The sequence below is a fragment of the Staurois parvus genome, unplaced genomic scaffold (genome assembly GCF_062004578.1).
Source record: "Staurois parvus isolate SC_StPar_1 unplaced genomic scaffold, SC_StPar_1.0 ptg000137l, whole genome shotgun sequence".
In the NCBI taxonomy this organism is placed as follows: Eukaryota; Metazoa; Chordata; class Amphibia; order Anura; family Ranidae; genus Staurois; species Staurois parvus.
This window is the reverse complement of record NW_028317933.1, coordinates 14,543,087-14,562,173: the sequence shown is the minus strand read 5'-3', so window position 1 is coordinate 14,562,173 and position 19,087 is coordinate 14,543,087. Positions and strand designations below refer to the sequence as shown.

At 43.1% G+C, this 19,087-nt stretch overlaps 1 protein-coding gene across 1 annotated transcript in view; it reads right to left on the bottom strand.

Moving 5' to 3' along the window:
* The window catches only part of LOC149465851 (protein-glutamine gamma-glutamyltransferase E-like), a 74,875-nt gene extending 67,542 nt beyond the window's left edge, over positions 1 to 7,333 (bottom strand). Inside the window, exon 1 of the mRNA XM_089673382.1 lies at positions 7,172 to 7,333. Coding sequence (XP_089529508.1) covers positions 7,172 to 7,178 — 7 coding nt within the window. The 5' untranslated portion in view covers positions 7,179 to 7,333. The remainder of the gene's footprint in view (positions 1 to 7,171) is intronic.
* Between the last annotated feature and the right edge of the window lie 11,754 nt (positions 7,334 to 19,087).

The following is a 19,087-nucleotide window of genomic DNA, read 5'->3' as shown; positions in this document are numbered from 1 at the left end:
TGAGTTTGGGCAAGGATAAAGGGGCCCCATGATCCCCTATTGCCCGGGGGCCCCATGAGTTGTCAGTCCGCCCCTGCTCAGATGTTAATCTGTCTCATTTGATTTGTATTGTATGTGCATGCCCAAGTCAACCCTCTTAATGGAAAACTATTATTAAAGATCCTGTTCCTGTCACAAGAATAATATTTTAGGATGAGTATAATCTGCTAGGCCTGCTGAACACATGGTAGAGGCAAGGTGTACAAGCACACTCTCTTAAAAGGGAAGTTTTATCACAAAGAAAACATTGTCTATTTACATGTTCTGGATGCTGGAATTCACTAGCGAGTTATCTAAATAGGAATATACTTTCAAACCCGTGAGTACACAACGAAGCCATTGTGCAGCATGACAGTGGTATCATGCTGGCAGTGGTTATGTCACAGGTTATGGAGGCTTCACGTGCTAAATTTACTCTGTGCAGATGTTATTAGAAAGAGGCTTATTACATAAGAATAATGTAAAGGTATAACAATTAGTTAGCATTCATTTTTACTGTTCTGGTTGCCCTACACTGATAAAAGGAGAAATTTAATTGGTTGGTTGGTATAGATTACTACACTTTAAAGTGGTTGTAAACCTTATTTTTTTTCCTTAAAAATGATAAACATATCATAATTATTTGCTCTGTGGAATGGCTTTGCACAGAGCAGCCCCGATCCTTCTCTTCTAGGGTCGCCTGCTGGCACTCCAGGCTCCTCCTCTTCAGCAAGTGCCCACATAAAGCTGCTTCCTATGGGGGCTCCGGTGCAGGCTCACTGTCTACATCCATTGACACAGACAGTGGGACTTGGCCCTGCTCCCCACTCTTTCATCATAGGATTTGGTTGACAGCAGCAGAAGCCAATGGTTCCCGCTGCTATCAATCTGGCTAGTAAGGAGTTAGCAATAGGAGAGACGCTGCCCTCATGCACAGTGTTGGACCAGGATCAGGCTCAGGTAAGTAAAAGGGGGGTGAGGGGGGGATTTTGTTTAATATAAGTTTTTTTTACCTTAATATAAAGAATGCATTAAGGTAAATTTCTATAACTACTTTAAAACAGCTATTGTCAACTAGGGTTCCTCCAGATATTGCTAGGAGGCCTTTGAGCTGTAGCAGATTCACCTCCTATTTGATGGTGCCTAGATACTTTCAAGGCCAATGCCACTTGAAAGAGCCAGTAGCATGACTCTTTTTATTTGTCTGTACAGATGGCTTCCTGCCTATTACTGTAAGAGGGTCATATTTCCCAATGCCCATCAAAGTTAGGAGCATTGTTGCCACTGCCTGGTAATAAATTGGGTTTTAAAGAGATTCCACTAGACTTAAAAATGTTTTCAAGGGTTCCTTGAGAGTAAAAGGGTTGGGAAGGACCACTTTAAAGTGGCACTAAATTCTGGTTTAAAAAAAAAAAAATCTACTCAAGTATGGATTCTTATATAAAAACATTATCATTAACATGATCATTGTAGGCTCTTCGGTCAGTGTAATATGGTTTGTCCCAATGCATGCAAAGGTGGGGTCTAATATAAATAAAAGCATGTGATATAAAAATGGAATTCATATGCTGAATGCTATCATTACAGATATTAACTCAATACAGTTACCAGAATACTCACACAAAAAAACTTGTAAAAACTTGTATGCGTAATCACAATAAAACCCAGTACCCCAATTAAAATGTCATATCATTATGAAACCATATCATAAAATCCTGCTACTATACATGTCTAACTAACATCTGGATGGTTACCACATGGACTTCTGTCATATAGATGCCTCATTGGTTTGCGCTGCCTCCAAGTATTTTTTAATCATTATGTTCCCAATAATTATTTTATGGTCGATTATTCAGGTTGCTCCAATTATTTTCACAGGAATTTTTATAGTTCCAATCTTTAAAAGAAGGTAATCATATAAATATTGTGTTATGTGCCATCCCGTTGATAGCTATACTGCTGAATTCTACAATCTATTTACAAATTACTGATGCTGCTACTATTGGGAATGTTAAAGCTTTGCAATTATAGCCTAACCAGTTCCAGCACATTACTAGCATTTATTGGAATTTTCTAATATCATATAACTGAAAAAACTCTGCTGATATAAGTTTTAGTATTAATTGCAGAACAAAAAGAGTATTGTAACAGATGCCTAGCCTAATGTGGGAAACCGCACACTAGATCCATTGGCATTGCATGCAAGTGGTAAAGGTGGATCACCACCATTGGGGATAGGATTTTTTTGCTTGTTGAAATAAGGTGTGGGCCACTGGATATCTCATTGTAGTGATATCCAATCAGGTTTTAAGCAGCGTAGAAAGTGAAAGATTATCTTTGACTAACTATACACCATACAACCATTGAGGAACCCTTAAAATAATTTTTAGGTGTCAGGGACCCCCACTAAAATTAATTATATCTACAGTTCAAGGTACAATGGCATGATCAGTAGGTTGTAAATAGAAGAATATGGCATATCTACAGTATTTGATACCCAAAGTCAGATAATTTTTAATGCCACTAGTTGTATACTATAAAATATTTTCACTAATATTAATGATATTAACATTTAAAGATAAATAAACATAAAAATGGCCAGATAAAAATGCAGACAAGGCCCCCTACAGTCATTCTAGTGGTCCATACATTGGTTGTCAGTTAAGAAATGCACCTTTCACTGCTGGTCAGTGGCTAAAGCACCTTACTATGATGGTGAATGGAGAAGGGCCTACTTTACTTTGTAAGTCAGTGGAGAAGTGCCCTACTTACATTGGGGGTCAGTAGGGATGTGCCCCCTTAATCAGTAAGGGAAGGGCCTATCTTACATTGGTGGCCAGTGCAAGGAAGATCCACCTACATTGGTTGAAAGTGGCAGGAAGAACACTGGTTATTTAACTGATGAGATGCTTCACTGGTGCCATACTAGTAAGTCTGCAGGGTGACATTTTTTATGGAATTATGCAGATACCATCAGATAGATCTTTGATCGATCACTTCTCACGGCTTCTATAACTTCTGGAGGAACCCTGGTTGAGAAAGACTGCTCTACTCTTTTTATCTTTATAGTTCTTCATTCTTTGAAAACCACAGCATAAAATGTATTAGGTAACCTCTGGCTCGGGAAGAAGTTACCTTGAAGCACATTTCCAAGTTGTGGGTGCAAGCCACATTAAAAGGGTGATTCACTAAAGTCTAAGTGTCAGACTGGGCCAAATTATTCATTTCCAACATTCAAATTAGGAGCAAATGACTGGCATTTGCTATTGAGTCTTTCAAGAATCACTGACTGTGAATTTATTTAAAACATTTCCCTTAGAAAATCATGCCTTTATTGTAGAAAACAGCAATAACATTTTCTTAATTATATACATTGTATACTGGGTTTCTGCAAACTGTGGTTATGAGACTTGTTTTAGAGAGCTGACGTTTGCTTTTTGTAAATCTGTTGTTTCTTACCTGGAGATCTTGCCAGTAATAGCAGGGTGACAACTCTAAGTCACTGCCATGCAAATAGCAGCAGCGTTGTCAACCTGCCATATGAGCTCTTTCAGTAGGCGGTTAGGCTGTCTGTTGGATAGACCGGAATCTCAAGGAAGTAAAACTGTATATTGTGATGCCAAACACACTCAGATTTTGAGTTTAGGTACATTTTAAATTGTAAGTTCAGCTAAAAATTGTCATAGGCAGATTTTACCCTCACTTTGGGGAGGTGTCTTCTCATTTCTGCCTCAATGAAAGGAAGTAAGGGGAACTTTTTCCAAAGGGAACAAAGTTGGCAATTAACATGTAAGAGTTTCTAATCTTCTATACCCCCCTCCATCGTGAAAGGTTTGGCTGATGTTCTACTTTACAGTATGACTAAATGCGAAACTTTTTTTTAGTTTTGGATAGAGTGGAGAGAGATAAGAACACCTCTTAGGTCTTTATTGTTGTCTGTGTCTCATTTGGGAGAGCCACACTGTGTATTTGACTTGGTGACCATTATCACTCAAAGTGAAAATAAAAGAAAATTTTAAATCTTGGGTTGTCCCCAAAGCAGTAAGTACTGTTTCACATGAGGCAGATTCCATTTTGAGAAGCAGGGGATCTGTTCACTGATCCCCTTCTGATCAGAGCTGAGCGGGTGCATGAGCCATTCATGTCCGTTCAATTTATGCAGAGCAGACACGGACAGAACCCACACTGCATTATTGGTGGCTGGGAGTAACTGACTCTGCTGTCTATTTACACACAACTGCCCTCTGATCTGACAAGATGGAGGGGGACAGATCCTCTTCTGTTTTTTTTTAGGGGACTGGATTGAACTGGAGGTAGGCAGTTATAAACTGACACAAGTCTGTGTACACCCACTGGTCTATAAAGGTGAATGGACCATCCAATCAGATCCATCTGGAAAACTGACAGACGCACATGATAGGACCCTTCGTGTGAAAGGGGCCTTATAGAGAGGAAATCTTCCAATGAAGACACTAGCTTTGGTGACGTTGGTGATAACCAGGGATTTCCTTTGGATGGATTTCCTCTCATTTTCTGTTTTGGCAATGGGACAGAAAATTAAGGGAAATGGTACATACTAGATGGCCTTACAGGAGTTACAACCCTCTCTTACTCTATCCAAAATGAAAACAAAAATTTCACAAAGCTTGAATTTGCTGCTTTGCAAAACTGGTTGGATGGACTGGTTATGCCAGATATTCCTTTTCATTATGACGACAAACAATAACTTTATAGGCTCTCCCACAGACATTACGTTATGTAGAAGATGAACACACACGAATATGTCTTACAAGGGTCCCCATTTTTATTTTTGGAAATGTCCAGTAATTTTCTAAGTAGTTCCAGTGAGTTAATTACCAATCATGGGGCCTTATTTTACTTTAATTTTGTGTAGAGCAGGGCAAGGTTAAAAACTCCTTCTTCCCTTAGACACCTGTTACCAGAACCATTGGAAACTTTTTTTTCCAACAGTCTGACAACTGTAAAAGGCAAATTTTCCTATCACTTTCGGTCCCAATGACAATGGTTACCAGGAAAAAACAGTGTGAATCTTGCAGCAAGGATACAGCAATAAAAACCTGACAGGGGTTCTAACAAAACAAACAAACATATGATTTCAATATACTGCTGACCAAACTTTTGTAAACAAGATTTTCTTAAGCTCCTGTGTAGTTAAAGACTAGTACACACTTCTAGTTTTTTTTTTTCTTTCAACCCAACAGGCAGGAGTAGATGTTATACTAATTATCTGATGTTAGCACAGCAATCTCCTCCGCTGTGCTTTTGTGTTCTGACAAGGGCGATGGCCATTGGCTGAGAGCGCTGATCGGGAGCAAATTCGGAAACCTTTTTCGGTTATGCCCCTTCCAACATAAGCCTGATGTTTAGTCGGCTTCTGTCAGACTGGCTGCCCTACACATGGGCCAAATGTTGGCTGGTTTCTATTGAACGATGCCGCCCAACATTTGGCCCATGTGTACTAGGCTTCAGAAACCTATGTGGCCTAGTAGCTTGCAATTAAGATCACTAGCTAAGGACCCTGAGTGAAGGAGCTCTGTTTTCATAAACCGCCTAAGAATGTGATGATGATGGTAATTGTATTACCAGCAGATAATTATTGTGACTAATCAGACACATTACATGCACATTATGGCAAATGCTCACACAGCTAAGTCACCCCCCCCACCAACACACACATATACACGTAATTCAGCTTTATATTTGGAATATAACATGCAACAGGATTAAAGCAGTTGCACGATCTGCTATTGTCTAACTAAACACACTGACAATCAATGGGACGCCGTCATTTTACAATTCTTCAAATCAGCACCATCAATAAATAAAAACACTTCTTTTTTAAAGTTCTTTAAAAGTCATTCTAAAAGCACTGTTTTTTTTGCAACTCTTTTGAACTCATAAAAATGTGGACTTCTGCAATATTTTAAAGCTTACTGCTCCCTTTTTAAGCTGTATATACTGAGGGACACTACAGAAGTCCAAATGTTAAAATGTATTTAAAATAATTAATTTTCCCAGCCCACTCTTTGGATGTGCTTTATTTCCTTCTGATATTTTGGACGCTTGTTTTTTTATACTTATATATATCTTTTTACATTGGAACTATTATTCTTTATATGTTTGACTTTTATGTATATATATTTATTTGTATTTTGTTTGATAGATCGCAGCACATTTTCATTCCATTTTGTTTTTACTATGTAAATATCACATAGTATGTCTGCAGCTTCTGTATGACTTTTTGGGGTACACACGAGCACAGTGCAATACTTGATATTTAAAGCAATCAATTACCTTTAAAATCTTTAACAAATAATTAAAGGTCCATAATAAAGGAGTATTTTATGTGGAGATGGTGCGAGTCTGAAGTATTACATTATTTTGCAATTTCATACAGCACAGCAGCAGTTTGTATGGTGCAAATAAGAGATTCATTTTTAAAGTTTTCTTATGGCTTTACTAAACCTTCCCATAAATCTGTGGTGCAAATGTGCTGTTTTTAGGTGCAATAATTACTGGGGTTCTTTTACATGTTAAAGTGTTTGTAAAGACAAAACTTTGTTTTTTTTTCATTATTACTTTCCAATTACTTTCAAAGACATGGTCACCAGGTTTAATGGTGAGAATGAATATCCCCAGTGGACATAGAATGCAATAAAAATCAGAACTGAGATTCTAACCCTTCCACATTCTATCCAAAATTAAAAAAAAAAAAAAAATAATATGTTGGCTTTGCATACACTTTAATAACTAAACATATGATTTCACATAAAATATGACCTATTGCTTGGAATCACTGTACAAAGTGTACTGTTTTACTGAAAGTTTGTATATTCTATTGCGTTTTGTACAGCTTTATAATATTAGTATATATTGCATTGTATTTTGTATGGCTGTCAATTAAATATTTGTACTATCTTGTATTGTATTTACACTGTGGATTCAATTATAAGAAGACATCCAGTTAGAAGATGAAACTTTGATTCAATAAAATAGTACAAAAAACTTAAATTACCTTCAAGCAATAATCTACCTTTTGCTTTATATTACTATAGAATATTACATGTATCTTTGTAGGTCCTATGGTTTTGTAAAAATAATTTTAAAATCAGAAAAAAATCAGTTAACTTACCATCCATGGTGCCTTGATGTCCTCTCTGTCTGCTTTGTGGTTTAGATAGTGCTTGGACAAACTACCGGATGAATGTGAATCAACCATTATTTGTATCACTCACTGCCCTCACTATTAAAATTCCAGTGACTGAATGTTTTATGAGAGTGTTAATGGGACATGCCTTAATGCTTACACTGAACACTCTCTTCCTGGTCTGCTGCAGTGCACACATGATATCCGGAAGTGCCAAACTGAAGAATCTACCAAAACCTACCAACTCCCTGGCACGCACTCCAATATCTACAAATGAAAACTGTCTGGAACGTTCTTATGTAAATGCTTATCTTGTGACTGGGAACCCGTCTATCAGTATGAACTGCTCCATGGAGTAAATCATATTTTTACAAGCTCCTGCAGACAGTTCAGATTAAACCTTCAAACATGCCTGGCCTAGTTTTTGCACATGTCCCAGCTAATTTCTACAGCCTGGGACATGCTGTGTAGTTGTTTGTTTTACACTAAAATTATTGGGGTGGTGCAATAGCACATTGTATTACACAGACACAAATGTTGCTTTTGAAGTTTATGTAGCTATTTAAAAACCTGTACATCACAGTGTCTTCTAGGTTTGGGCTGAATTCACCCAATTGACACTTTAGTCAAAAATACGGATTGATTAAAAGGCTACATTCACCATTTTGAAATAAATAATAATAATAATTATAATAATAAAATAATAATAAAAATAATAATTTTGCAGGTAAAAAATGTGCACTTATTATTATTGTTTTTAAATTAGGAGCTTGTAAAACATTGCACCCACGATCAGCAGATCGCAGATGCAGTGTCAGGGTCTTACAGACTGTCAACAATGGACTACAAGAGCGCTTACCAGCAGTGCGGGGGGGGGGGGGGGCTTACCAGCGCTCTCTTAGTTCATTGAGAGCTACAAGCCCACAGCTGCAATGGTTAACACTAGTTGTAGTCCATTCATTCGCAAAACTCTGTGAAAGAATGACACAGCTGTGCGGCTGGAGCCCCATACAGCCGTGCACTTTTTAAATTGTGACAGAGGGTGCGGGGGAAAATATCCCCCGTCCCCTGTCACAATGGGGGGGGGACTTACCAGAGCCCTCTTATTTCATTGAGAGCTACAAGCCAACAGCTGCAATGGTTGACAGTAGTTGTAGTCCATTAACAACATCGCCAAAATCCGCACGTTCCTAACTCCAGAAACCACTAAACAGCTCCTCCACTCCCTCATCATATCACGACTCGACTACTGCAACTCCCTCCTCACTGGCCTGCCTCACCGCTGGCTATCCCCGCTTCAGTCCATCCTGAATACGGCTGCCAGACTCATTCACCTTTCCAACCGCTCTGTTTCCGCCACCCCCCTCTGCCAATCCCTCCTCTGGCTTCCGATTGCGCAACGGATCAAATTCAAAATCCTAATGCTGACGTACAAAGCTGTCCACCATACTGCCCCGAACTACATCACTGACCTAATATCCAAGTACCGCCCAGCACGCACACTCCGCTCCTCACAAGACCTCCTTCTCTCTAGTTCCCTGGTCTCCTCCTCCCATGCCCACCTCCAGGACTTCTCCAGGGTGTCACCCATCCTCTGGAACTCCCTGCCCCAACCCATCAGATTATCACCTACTCTCCTCTCCTTTAGGCGCACCCTGAAAACCCATCTCTTCAGGGAAGCCTACCCCACCCCCTGCTAACTTGCCGACCTCCTCCACTCTTCCTACCACTCCATCCCCCACAGCTATCTCCTCCTGTGCCACCATCCCCTCCCTCCTAGATTGTAAGCTCGAAAGAGCAGGGCCCTCAATCCCCTCATGTTTTGCATTGTATTGGTATTGTTCTGTCACATGTTCTGTCCCCCTCTGTAATGTACAGCGCTGAGCGAACTATTGGCGCTTTATAAATACTGTATAATAATAATAATAATTAATTCGCAAAACTCTGTGAATGAATGACACAGCTGTGTGGATGGAGCCCCATACAGCTGTGCACTTTTTAACCTCTTGGTGCCGGCCGAACACGAATGTGCGGCCTCCCGGGATCTGGGCCTAGAAGTTGAGCGGCCGCACATTTGCGTTCTATTAAAAAAAACATGTGCTGAGAGCGCACGCCCTGCGCGCTCCCAGCACTCATGTCCGGTACTCACGGAAAGGTCCCGATCTCCTCTTTTGATCGGGACCTTTCCGGATCATTTGACGTCGTGTCACGGCAGTCACATGACCTTAAACCCCGCCCCCACCTCCCGGCTTCTGAAACTATTAAAGGGCCGGGAGGTGCCAGCGCTGCCGGGTTAAATTGTGACAGAGGGGGTGGTGGAGAATATCCACCACCCTCTCTGTCACAATGAGGGGGAGGGGACTTACCAGCGCCCTCTTAGTTCATTGAGAGCTACAAGCCGACAGCTGCAATGGCTGACAGTAGTTGTAGTCCATTCATTTGCAAAACTCTGCGAATGAATGACACAGCTGTGTGGATGGAGCCAGCCTTAGTGAAAGTCATTGGGGACTTACCAGCGCCCTCTTAGTTCATTGAGAGCTACAAGCCGACAGCTGCAATGGCTGACAGTAGTTGTAGTCCATTCATTTGCAAAACTCTGTGAATGAATGACACAGCTGTGTGGATGGAGCCCCATACAGTCATGCACTTTTAAATTGTGAGAGAGGGTGTAGGGGTGAATATCCCCCGCCCCCTATCCCAATGGGGGGCGGGGACTGCTGAATTAGCAGGTGTAACACGTAACATGTTATGAAAAGTGAACTTATCCTTTAACCACTTTCACGCTCTCCTATAGCAGAAGTACCTCTACAGGGCGGCAGGGCTGCACAAAATCACGTATATATATATATATATATATATATATATATACAGGGCTTTCTTTCTGCCGGAACGCGGCGGTACTGCGTTCCGCCACCTTTTTCTTCTTGTCCCCGCTCACCGACTGCCTCTGCAGAGCTGACAAGCTATGCAGAGCAGCGAAAGTGACAGGTGCCGGACGCGGCTTGTTTATGTCATGCTTGCGCGTGCCCGGCACCTGTCACTGCCGCTGCTCACAGCCGGTGAGCGGGGACATGCACGCTTCACCCCCCCCCCCTCTACCGCCAGCGTGTAAACATCGGGGGCGCGGACGATGGGCGAGGACACTATGCACGCTTCACCGCCCCCCCCCGCCGGCGTGTAAACATCGGGGGCGGCGCGGCGACATCAACGGCAGTGACAGCGTGGACGCAGGGGCCGTACAGCTTGGAGTAGGTAAGCTGCGCTCGGCTCCCTGTCACTGACTGCAGTATCATGTATTGCTCTAAATTTTTACTCTCTCCCCAGCCTGTGCCCACCTAAACTATCCCAACCACCTGTGCCCACCTAAACTATCTGAGCCCACCTAAACTATCCTCACCCACCTGAGCCCACCTAAACTATTTCAGAACGCAATTGCTCAGCGCTCAGCGGCGCCGATCGAGAGCGCCCCTCCTGTGCATGAGGAACAGGAAAGATAAATTCAGTGATGGACGGTATTTTTTGGAGGAAAAGGTGGCAACCCTAGGGGAGCCTGTAGGAGCAGGCACATCTACCAGACAGGGTACACATGCATGCTAGACTGATTTTATATCTATGCTGGACGTTTACAAACGGCCTGCCATGATTTTATATCTATGCATGTGTTCCTGGTGTCAGTACGGTACTGATTTTATATCTATGCGTGTGTTTCTGGTGTCAGTACGGTACTGATTTTATATCTATGCATGTGTTTCTGGTGTCAGTACGGTACTGATTTTATATCTATGCGTGTGTTTCTGGTGTCAGTACGGTACTGATTTTATATCTATGCATGTGTTTCTGGTGTCAGTACATTAGTCATTTTATATCTATGCATGTGTTTCTGGTGTCAGTACGGTACTGATTTTATATCTATGCGTGTGTTTCTGGTGTCAGTACGGTATTCATTTTATATCTATGCATGTGTTTCTGGTGTCAGTACATTAGTCATTTTATATCTATGCATGTGTTTCTGGTGTCAGTACATTAGTCATTTTATATCTATGCATGTGTTTCATGCAGATCATGCAAGAGGCAGCCGGGGGTCCGATGACATCATTTCCCTTATATGGTATGTACGGGAAATGATGTCATCGGAAGCCCCTCCCAAATTTTACTTGCATTCCTGTTCTCTAAAGGGGTGGTCCTAGGGTTTGATGGGGGCGTGGCCAGGTTTGGGTGGGGGAGTTCCACCACCTTTCCTCTGAGAAAAAAAGCCCTGTATATATATATATATATGATTGCATTTGGCGGCTAGGGATGTCAATCACTCGTCGATCGTTGGGTAAAGCTGACAGGGGAGAGACCTGTGTGTAAACAACACAGGTCTCTCTCCTGTCATCATGGACATGTTGTTTTGTATCTGTCTGCACAGCAGTTTCCCATTGACTTGTAGTCATGTGTAGAGTTGCAAGCCCGAAGATTGCTACGTCAGGTCAACTTAGCCATGGTCCCGAATCCCCCACTGTTGCCTATTGCAGTTTAAAGTGGTAGTAAAGCCATCTGTTTGATTCATACCTACAGGGAAGCCTATAATACAATTTAGGAGATATTTACCTTAGTAGCAGCTGGTGATGTCACCGATGCATGCGCACTGGCACAGTCCAGGAGTCCCACGTGCAGGAGTGACTCCATCATGGCTTGGCCATTCAAATGACTGGAGCCCTCAAACCTAGAAGGAAGACAAGTGACAGATTATACTTAGCATACGTAAGGTGCACAGGTCCAGGGAAGTTCACAGAATGGTACAGTACAAAACATACCCTAGCAAACTTACTGTCTAGCCAACAAAAACCAATGTACAAACTGCTTTATAATGCTGCTTTTAAAACAGAGGTTTTTGTTGCATAAACTTACAAATACATGTAAAGCCACACTGCCATGCAGCTGTCCAAGGGCGCCTCTGCAAGTGTGGACCCTAAGGTTACCTTTGAAGATGAGTTTGGGTGTCCTCTGAACTCATCTCTAACTCAAACTCTGAACTTCCACATTTTTGTACTTCAGTGAGGTGTGGGCTGGAGTACAAAAACCAGAGTTCAGACTTTGGGTTAGAGATGCATTCAAAGGACATCCAAGCTGATTTCTGGTCACCTTGGCCATAAAGAGCAAAGTTCAGTGTTTCTGCTATGGAGTCCCTGGACCCATTTATTCTCACCTTGTTAGCACTTGCAGGCTGCTCCTGTCTCCTTTGCAGCTGGCAATTCCCATTATCTATAACAGTGGTCTCCAAACTGCGGCCCTTTGCTTGCTTTTATCTGGCCCCTGGGGCAATGTTTCATCCACTGACACCAACAAAGGGGCACGGTTCCTCCCAATGACATCAACGATGGGGCACAATTCCCACCAATGACAACAAAAATGGTGCACAGTTTCTCCCACGGACATGAACAATTGGGCCCAATGACACCAATGATGGGCATTGTTTAATCCCACTGATGCTGTCATATTTTCTACTCCTGATGGGCACGGTCTAGCCCCCCCCCTACAGTCTAAAGGACAGAAAACTGTCCCTTTGTTTAGAAAGTTTGGAGACCCCTGATTTATAGTAATGGGGGAACATGTGATCTTCTTCCCTGTGAAATTGTTTGAGTCTTGCGGTCAATCACTTGACCTGAGCACTATCACATAATGTCACCACCCTTCCTGTCACTCACATTGGGGATTTTACTGCCCCTTTCTCAACATATTTAACATGTAGGGACCATTGAGATAATTTCCCAGGGTTTAGGGAAACTAATAACTCTGTATCTGTAGCTCACAGTACTGTAGTGTCAAGGTCACTGGGAAGAATGCTTCTTATACTTGGGGTCATTGGGAAGAATTTCCCCACAGATAGCTAAAAAGATCAAAGGTTATTCATCTAGGAGGCAAAAGTTGCTCATAGCACAAGGAACCCCTAGCAACCTCTGCGAGAACCCTGCTTGAAAAAGGCCGCTGTAGAATGCACCCAATGACTTTCACTAAGGCTGGCCATACATGAGTCATTTTTTTAATTCAACCGGAGAGAGGCAGAACATTTCCAACAGGCCCTGCTGAACCGGCCAAATTTCGATCCATGCCTGGCCATCTGGCATGCAAAGAATGACTTATGACATATATTTCCAGGCATGTAGAAAATAATTTTTGCTTCATTGGAAACATTGACAGTAGCATACAAAACAATCTTCAGAGCATATAGATGTTGTATAAAAAAATAAAGTGTATATATACTAAAATAATTTTATATTTGTCCATATTTTTTTTTTAATAACACCATTATGTGCTTAGAAGTCCTGTTCACTTTAATATTGGACATTAATATTTCAGGTTATGCTGTATTTGTGTTAATTATCTGTATAATTAATGTGTTCATTAATATTCCACATTTAGTATCCCTAATGGGTTTTGAATTGCATTTAATTATCAATAGGAGCAGAATCAGCTTGTCACGCTAGTTCATTTACATAGCAGAAGCTATTCTAAGCAAAGCTGAACTCCAGACAGATATTAATGACATACATTACCCAGCTCTTTATTCATTAATATATAGTTTGCACCCAAACAAAATATAATATCCATTTTTTTCTTAAAATATAAAAGATGATGTTACGCCGAGTAACTAGATACCTAACATGTCACGCTTTAAAATTGCATACGCTTGTGGAATGGTGGCAAACTATGGAACCTAAAAATCCCCATATGCGACGCTTTAAAAGCCTTTAAAGGTTACCTGTTTAGTGTTACAGAGGAGGATTGGAGCTAAGATATTGCTTTTGCTCTGACGTTCGCAAACAAACCTCAAAAGTGTGGTGCGATCACCATTTACATCTGTGTGTGGGAATTAATTATGCGTTTGCATTTGCATGAGCAAGGGGGGGGGGGCGCTTTACATTTTTTTATATTTTTATTTACATTTTTTATTTACATTTCTTTTAATCAACTTTATTGCTTTCACAAGGGATGAACAACATCCCTTCTAAAAGCATGGGCCGTGACAGGTCCTCTTTACGGAGAGATTTGGGGTTTACTAGGGCCAGGATCTCTCCTCTGAACTCCAATGCTGCTAATTAGAGACAGATTGGTCTGATCGGCTGCTTTCCTGGCCAGGTAACTGCCAAGTAAACAAAGAGCCGAAACTGGAAGTGACAAAATCATGTCTCCTCTGGTTTCCGGGGTTACAGAGAGGGAGAAACAATGTCAGTTCCATGGAAGTTTCATGGGGCCATGAAGAGGCACTGCAGCTTATGCATGTATTTGCAAATGTGTGCAAACTAAACCCGTTTTTAACGGAAACTGTTAGATAGGACAATTTGGTTGGTTGCAGGCTGGTCGGTAAATTAAGCTGGGAATACTTTTTTTTTGTATGACATGCGTCACCCATGTGCTCCCTGCTGCATAAGCCAGTTATAGATTGGGGCAGTTCCCATTTGCATGCACACATGGGCACTGCCCAGGGGCCCCAGGTACATGATCAGGGCCAGGACAAGGGGAAAGGGAAGGGGGTGCTGTGTTGGGCGGTAGCAGTGGCGATTTGGCTGCTTGTTCCACTCTTCTTTGACAGGAGTAACTGCAATGTCACTTCTGTCAGAAGGAGCAGTGGCTGGCCTCTGCTGGAGAGACACTGTGATGGGGACATCTGATGAATGGGGACACCTTATATTTATGGACACTGTGATGGGGAAATCTAATGGATGGAGGCACTGTGATGGGGACACCAGATATATACAGACACTGATGAGGACAGCTGATGTAATGTGACATTGTGCTGGGGACCTAATGCAAGCTGGTAGGGGCCCCAGTGCCTCACTTTGCCCAGGGGCCCATGATGCTATTAAGATGGCACTGTCTTATATTGGTGGTGAGTGGGAAGAATGCCCCTAACAATGGTGCCAGAAGGATGCCACCTAAAGTGGTGGTTAGAAAGCCACCTTTACCAGATAATTGTCGCTGGGGCATGCTGGTTAGATGGCATCATAATGGAGCGGGGCAACCCAGGTGACCCCGCCCCTTAGATATTTAAGAACTGTCAGGCTGGCGGAGCTGTCACATGGCGGCAGGCATCGTGATTGACGATGGATCTACAACGGGACAGTTTTTTATTTTTGTCTTTTTTTAATAAAGGACTTGTCAAAGACTGTGGTCTTTTACACTACACTTGTACCATGTACTCCATACTCATTCAATGGGGGGGCCAGGATCTGGGGCCTTCCAGATTCTGATAAGCCCCCCACCCACAAACCCCCACAACCACAGGCCAGAGTTGTGGGGAAGAGGCCCTTGCCTCCATCAATATGGGGACAAGGTGCTTTGGGGGGGAGCCCCCCTGCCCCAAAGCACTTGCCCATGTTGAGGGCATGTGGCCTGGTAAGGTTCAGGAGGGGGGGGGCGCTCGCTTGTCCCTCCCCCTTTCCTGACCTGCCAGGCTTCTTGCAATAATAAGGGTCTAGTATGGATTTTGGGGGTATCCCCAGGCCATTTTTTTTTTATTTTGACATGGGGGTTCCACTCAAAATCCATACCAGACTTGGTATGGATGGGGGGGGAGAACCCCACACTTTTTTTTTTTTAATTAATTTTTAATTGCCAGCAATTCTTGTTTTTTACATTCAGCTGTCATCAGGAAACCTGCTGACAGCTGATGAGTCATCTATTATAAAGGGATGTGCAGATGGCTTCCAAAAGGGGAAGTTCCGCTTTAATGCTTTGTCCCCCGCTCCCCATTAAAGATTGGCACGTTTGGCGAATTTTGACAGGTACCCGCTCCCACTTGTGGTTCAATCGAAAATTGAAGTTGTCCTCCCCCGTAGCCTTCTGGGATACGTGACAGGTCCCAGAAGACTACAGGACCATTCACAAAGCGCACCGCTTCTCACGCATGCACAGTCGGCACCTGGCTGTGAAGCCACAAGCTGTCGCAGCCGGGTGCCCACACTGAAGATGCCGGCACCAGGGAGAAAAGACGGCCGGTGAAACCAGCGGTGGTGAAGACACTGCTGGACCGAGGGACAGGTAAGTGTCTGTTTTTTAAAAGTCAGCAGCTACAGTTTTGTAGCTGCTAACTTTTCTTTTTTTATTCATCTGAAACTCCACTTTAGCAACCAGCTACTGTGCGATAAATTACCGCATGACAATATGCCAATCTTTAATGGGGAGTGGGGACAAAGACTTTAAAGTGGAGTTCCACTCACTCTGTAATAAAATAAAAGTCAGCAGCTGCAAAAACTGTAGCTGCTGACTTTTAAAAAACAGCCACTCACCCGTCGCACGATCCCCTGTTGCCCCCGGTGCAGCCCATATTCCAGGCGCCGACATCTTCAGTGTGGGCACCCGGCTGTGACAGCTTGCGGCTTCACAGCCGGGTACCCTCTGCGCATGAGCGAGTAGCGCTGCACTTCCTGAATGGCCCCGTCGTCTTCTGGGACCTGTCACGTGTCTCACAAGACTTCGGGGAGGGAGCAAATCACGTGCAAATTCTGTGCGGTATGATTTGAGCCATACATTTAGTATGGCTCAAATCACACCGCATCCGCACCAAAAAGGTGCAGGACCCTTTTTTTTGCCCACTCTAGAATCAGATCGCTTGGGTATTCTCTTCTGTACATCGTACCGTGTTTTGAAAACCGATTTCGGGGTGTTGTTAACTTAACATACTCTCCCGCAGCGGTTCGCATGAACGGGGTGCGATTATGAAGCGGTGCAGAATTTGCACAAAAACCAGTGCGAATTCCGCACATCAGTGTGAACCCAGGCTCATGGCATTGGCAGGCTGCATTATTATAAACCTCGTGGCCAGGGCACAGACATCTTGGTTATTAACGTGTGAATCCTATGTTTGTGTTCTATGAAGCATTTATTTGCAGTGGTTACATGATCAGGGGCGGACTGACAACTCATGGGGCCCCCAGGCAATAGGGGATCATGGGGCCCCTGTGTCCTTGCCCAAACTCAAAAATGCCTATGAAAAAGGTACCAGGGGCATCTCATGGGGCCCCCTACTGACCCCGGGCCCTCGGGCAGTGCCCGAGTTTCCAAATGGTCAGTCCGCCCCTGTACATGAGAATAAACTCAAGTAGAATAGCTTGGAAGTCAGCTACAGACTTCAAACTACTGTAATCCTCCTACAGACAAGCCATTAACATTATGGGATTAGCATAGGCCGTGGGTGGGGACATACATCCTTCTAAAAATAGTCGCGCTAATCTTTGGTGATGATTGCGAGGTTATGTACAGCGATTTATAACCGTGTATTATATGCAGTGATACTGCAGTCTATAAATACCTGTTGGCCTTTTCCAAGGACTACATTACATTTACAAGCTTCTATAATGCCCAACTTGGCATTTAGCCCTTTCACTGCCGGGGCTTTTTTTTCATGTTCCACACACCTATTAAAATCTGCATTTTTGGCTAACACTATACTTAAAACCCATTATTCTGCAATCAGAGGCCCTGTGGAATTAAAATATATATATATATATATTTTTTTTTTAATCTCCAGTTTTTTGGGAGAAAAAAAGACGAGGTTGTGTTGAATAAACAGATATCTATATATGTTAGACCTTCAAAACTGTAAGTTATAGGAGGTTTTCCGCATGATTGCCAACATCCCTAATCTCAGATTCGCTTATGACAAAGTTTGTCTTAAAAAAGCAATTAAAAATAAATTTTATTACATAAAATACCAAATACCACCCAACCCGTACTCTTCGCTCCTCACAAGACCTCCTACTTTCTAGCTCCCTGGTCTCCTCCTCCCACGCCCGACTGCAGGACTTCTCCAAGACTTCCCCCATCCTCTGGAACTCACTACCCCAATCCATCAGACTGTCTCCTACCCTCCTCACCTTTAGGCGCACCCTGAAAACCCATCTCTTCAGGGAAGCCTACCCCACCCTCACTTAACAGCTGATCTCCTCCACTCCTCCTACCACTCCATCCCCCACAGCCACTTCCTCCTGTGCCACTATCCCCTCCTTCCTAGATTGTAAGCTCGAAAGAGTAGGGCCCTCGAACCCCTCATGTATTGTTTTGTTACTGTATTGTCTCATGTTCTGTCCCCCACTATATTGTACAGCGCTGAGCAAACCTTTTGGAGCTATATAAATACTGTATAATAATAATAATATTTAAAAGATATTGTTATAGGCAACTAATGTACAACTGGTGGCTCCAGTGTGTCAACATCCCCAATGAGTGTCGGTGTGACCGGCGGGAGGAGAGCCATCCTACGTGTCCCCGGGAGCGGTCCCTGACTGACAGTGCTTTTTTGGGGTGGGCTGTTTGGTCGAGCCCCCCCCCTTTTTCAAGGTGGATATCTTGTTTGAGTGTCCTGGTCTGAGGAGTCTGGATTAGCTTTATGCCAATTATTACTGGATGTCTGGTGTCCCCCTGCTGGTTAGAGGAAGGAGCATCCCTACCAGAGTGACAGCCTGCTAGATCAGCGTTTTTCAACCATTGTGCCGCGGCACACTAGTGTGCCGTGAGATATTGTCTGGTGTGCCGTGGGAAAAATTGCAATTTCATCCGTAACATAGACCTTTTAATCCGGCCCGCGGAGCGTGATACTGTCAGGATGATCTGTCCCCCTCGACGTATCTGCGCATGTGCCGGAGATCGCCGATCGGCTGCTAATGCCTGAAACTGGCACATGCGCAGATACGTCGAGGGGGACAGATCCTCATAGGAGACAGATTTTCATGCTACACCGGAACGGCGAGAGGAACGCGCGGAGCAAAGGTAAGTGAATTGACACAGGGGGGGCTTGGGGACTTAATATGGGGGATGAATTAATATGGGGGATGAATTACTATGGGGGATGAATTACTATATGGGGGATGAATTACTATGTGGGATGAATTACTATGGGGGATGAATTACTATAGGGGG